The 3,740-nt window shown below is 38.3% G+C and overlaps 1 protein-coding gene across 3 annotated transcripts in view; it reads right to left on the minus strand.

The window, feature by feature from the left end:
• The window catches only part of LOC104743712, a 7,312-nt gene extending 3,589 nt beyond the window's left edge, over positions 1-3,723 (minus strand). Inside the window, exons 1-14 of one of the 3 annotated variants that reach the window (XM_010464773.2) lie at positions 3,603-3,723; positions 3,205-3,261; positions 2,999-3,101; positions 2,793-2,878; positions 2,558-2,706; positions 2,210-2,466; positions 1,814-2,119; positions 1,652-1,739; positions 1,455-1,560; positions 1,076-1,350; positions 875-995; positions 565-789; positions 290-480; positions 18-185 (exon numbers count right to left, since the gene is read on the minus strand). In XM_010464773.2, coding sequence (XP_010463075.1) covers positions 18-185; positions 290-480; positions 565-789; positions 875-995; positions 1,076-1,350; positions 1,455-1,560; positions 1,652-1,739; positions 1,814-2,119; positions 2,210-2,466; positions 2,558-2,706; positions 2,793-2,878; positions 2,999-3,101; positions 3,205-3,240 — 2,111 coding nt within the window. In that variant the 5' untranslated portion in view covers positions 3,241-3,261; positions 3,603-3,723. Of the gene's footprint in view, positions 1-17; positions 186-289; positions 481-564; positions 790-874; positions 996-1,075; positions 1,351-1,454; positions 1,561-1,651; positions 1,740-1,813; positions 2,120-2,209; positions 2,467-2,557; positions 2,707-2,792; positions 3,102-3,204; positions 3,262-3,602 lie in introns of all 3 variants that reach the window. The other 2 variants (XM_010464778.2, XM_010464767.2) reach the window with 2 other exon arrangements.

Consider the following 3,740-nt stretch of genomic DNA (forward strand, 5'->3'; position numbering starts at 1 on the left):
TTAGTTAGTGAACTTACTTTATGTTCCAGCTAGAGATATCTCTCTGAAAGTCTGCGGTTGTTATAACTAGGTCAACAACCGCAGGTGATGGTCCAGGAGGAGGCCATACAAGAAGAAATTCCCGGAGCCTATTGCAGAGATCAACACTATATATTGCCGCTGAATGATTTGGAAGGTCTATAAAGCTGTTCAAAAGTTAACAGAGAGAAATCATTAGAAAGATAAAATGAGAAGCAAACCGGTATGTTAACATATATGCTGCATATCTTTGACTTAGTTTAAAACAAACCTTGGGAGCACGTTGCAGTCATGGATCGCTATATCAGTGGATATTTCATTTTTAAGGCTCAAGATCAGAGACCTCATCTTTTGATAAGAAGCTGGAAGCGCCATGGGATCAACTGGTGCACCTTCACTACGGTTGTTAAGTAAATCATTTGTTTCCAATAAATGTCTTCTTGACCTCTTCTTTGAAGCAGCCTGAAGTGGTGTCCGTAGGTGATGAATCACATATACAACTTAAGAAAACATAGTTCTGAAACAGATAAAAAGTTTGATTATTACCTGAAAATATCTGCAGAGTTTCAACTGTGCCTCGGGGGTTAATACATCATTGCGAAGACCATAGAGCTTGACAGCTGACTCTATAGCAGGTGCTGGAGTCCCCGTAGCAGACTCAAAAACATCTTTCATCCCGGAGAAAGACAGTTCATCAAGTGATTTATAATTCTCAAATGCTGAAGCGAGAATCTGTTGAATTTGTTCGTCAATTTCCCCAAGTAATCGATTCTGACCAAAAGGATCAAAAGTTGAAGTAAGCTACTTGAATACTGACTGAAGAAACAATTTAATAATCAAAGCTTAGCTAACCCACCTCTTGATGACTCAATACAGCCTTGTAGTTGCTTTTCATTATAATAGGGAGTAGAAAATCATAAATCAGATCAAGACAATCCTTGGTAGGCGATGCGACATCCATGACATAAGAAAGATATCTGCAAGTTCTCACAAAACATTGCTTAATAACCACAAAATGAATTTTAAGACACACCATTCTTAGTCACTCAAGGATTACCTTAATCTAGTGTATGCATCTGAAACGCCGTAATAGGATGCAAATCGAGTAATCATCCAATGCCACGGTCCCTTAAACAATAAATTTCTTCGCTGAAATCGTTCCTCTTTCATAGCCACCTCTAGGACAAGATCATACGCTGAAGTTTCTGCCACTAACCCACACTTGGTTTTTTCATCTAAACTACTTGAGTAACTAAACTGAAGTTGGATTCTCCCTATTAGTTCATGCTCCGGTTCATGATATATTGGCAACCATCGCAGTTTGTCACTCTGCTTCAGAAAGAAAAGAAGAATTATAAGATCTTCAGCTTCATTGTCTTAACGGAATCAGTAATATGAAAACATAATGCATGTGAGACACAGCAAGAGAATCTTACCGGATCATCAGCTATAGCTGCTAGCTGAGCAACGACACGGCCAAGAAGTTGCCCCTTCGAATCTCGAACTTCAGTAATCAAATCATCACCAAGACTATCTGGTAAGCTACAAGAAAACAAAAGAATATTAAGATCACCTAAAAGAAGTAGAAAGAATGATCAGTAAAAAGATCACGGGAGTAAACAAGGGCACATACAAAATGAACGTCTCGCCAGATCCAGGTTGCGTCTTAATTTGATCCTCTTCAGCAGAGCTCTTTAACCTCAATGAACATGAATATGTTTCTGAAAACAGAAAGAATCAGATATTGATGACCAGTATAAGACCAATGAGTTATGTCCAAAGTATGATGCAATACCTTGTACTGCTTCATAAGTTTGCGGTCCAGTGTGAGATGTAACAATTTCGTTTTTAACGGCCTTTGAAACCTGCTTAAGGTAGCGAGCAGCAGCCTGTAGGTAAGCCAAACTTTGACGCGAAACTGAACCATTAAGAGGAACTTGGGGAGTGACATGAACTTTCTTCGCTGCTTTCCAGCCAGAAGATAAAGTCGAATTCAGTTCCTCAATATGGTGACGAACAACATCGAGCTTTTCCTTGGAGAGCGTTAGTGTTGCAATGTTACAGCCAGGTGGCGGATCTAATCCCATTTTGATTCTACGAACTGTACAAACCATACTCTTGTAAGCACAACTGAAATTTCTACAAGTGGTCAAATGCAGTGTGAGGAAAAGAAGATACAAATGTCTATTACCTTGGAGTCTAATTTTTCCAATAGTCTTCTTAGATTTTGGAGCAGATGTCTCGGTAACCAACTCAGAAGGTCCCTTTCCCAGTAACTCTTCTTCAGATTGAAGAAAAAACCTCTGCAAACTAAATGCATTCCTCATTGTCTTGCATTCATTGTTCAGGAAGTAAGAAGCTTCGCTGACACCATCTGTTGACCATGAATGAAGACATAGCCGCACACAGGCTTCATAGGCAATCATGGCAGACCATGGACCTTGCTCACTGCATACAAACCACACAAAAAATGAAGGAAATGACAGAGGGAGAAAAGAAACAAGACAAGAAAATATATAAATCAGATAAGAAACTAAACCTGGCATGAAAGGTGGGGAAACGAGGCAATGAACCGGTTGAAGTGATTGTCCCGTTCTGGGTCCTTCCTGAAGTTCCAGCCTCAACACTTCTTCTTTCACATTCATTATGGGAAGATACATTGTTCCGCACACCACAAGCTTCTGCTTCCTGTAAAAGTTATAATCAAATCAGAGAACAAAACAGTAAGGTTTTAAAAGAAAACAAAAGAGAAGGGAGGGGAAAAAAGCAAGTACATATGAAACTTCAGTGCTTGTAGCTGAGTCTGATAACTCATCAGCACCAAAGACCTTCGCACCATTACGTCCAAGTCCATTTTGAGCTGCCATATTATTATTATAACCAACATGAATTTTATAATCTTGAGGAGAACGTTGAGGTGAGTGTTGACTCTCGAATGTCTCTTCATCTGAACTTGATCCACCATAGTTGTTATTATTACCTCTAGCGGGTTTAGTTGCAAAAGCATAACCAGAATTGGTATTGGCAGCAGACTTAGCATCCAGTTTCCGATTACCAATCGTCCACCTCGAACCAACAACATCCTATAACCATCTCAAATCAAAACAAGTAATAGTTAACAGCAAAATCAAAAAAAAAAAACAACATAGAAACTGTAGAATTGAGAAGAAACAAAATAGTACAAACCTCTCCTAAGCTTCTTAAGACAGCTTCCTTGAACATCGCTCCTTCTTACCTTTAAACCTAAGAAGTTGAGAAGAAATCATCAAAACGCAGATAGTTCACATTCACATTCAACAATCAAATCTCTCAGTTCAATACCGAAATCCCTAAAACATAGCAACTGGAAACGAAATCAAAACGGATCGAAGGATACAAAAACGAAATTGTAGTAGTGAAACGGCCAAAGAGAAGAAGAAGAAGAAGAAGAAGAAGGAAAAAAATAAATGAGAATTACTTTTAGCACTTCCACGAAATCCACATGAAAAGTAAAGAGAAATCGTGAACGGAAACCTCACGAAAATTGAAGAACCGATCTACTCGTCAAATCGGGAAAAGAATTAGTAATGCATTAGCTTACTTACACTCTTCCCAAAGAAGAAGACTCTTCCGAGAGTTGTTTTTTTTCTTCTTTGCCAGTGAAGGAAGGAGTCAACAAGTGTGAAACCAGAAAAAAAAAAAAAAAAAAAAAAAAAAAAAAAAAAAAAAAAAAAAAAAAAAAA

The sequence above is a fragment of the Camelina sativa genome, chromosome 2 (genome assembly GCF_000633955.1).
Source record: "Camelina sativa cultivar DH55 chromosome 2, Cs, whole genome shotgun sequence".
Taxonomy (NCBI): domain Eukaryota; kingdom Viridiplantae; phylum Streptophyta; class Magnoliopsida; order Brassicales; family Brassicaceae; genus Camelina; species Camelina sativa.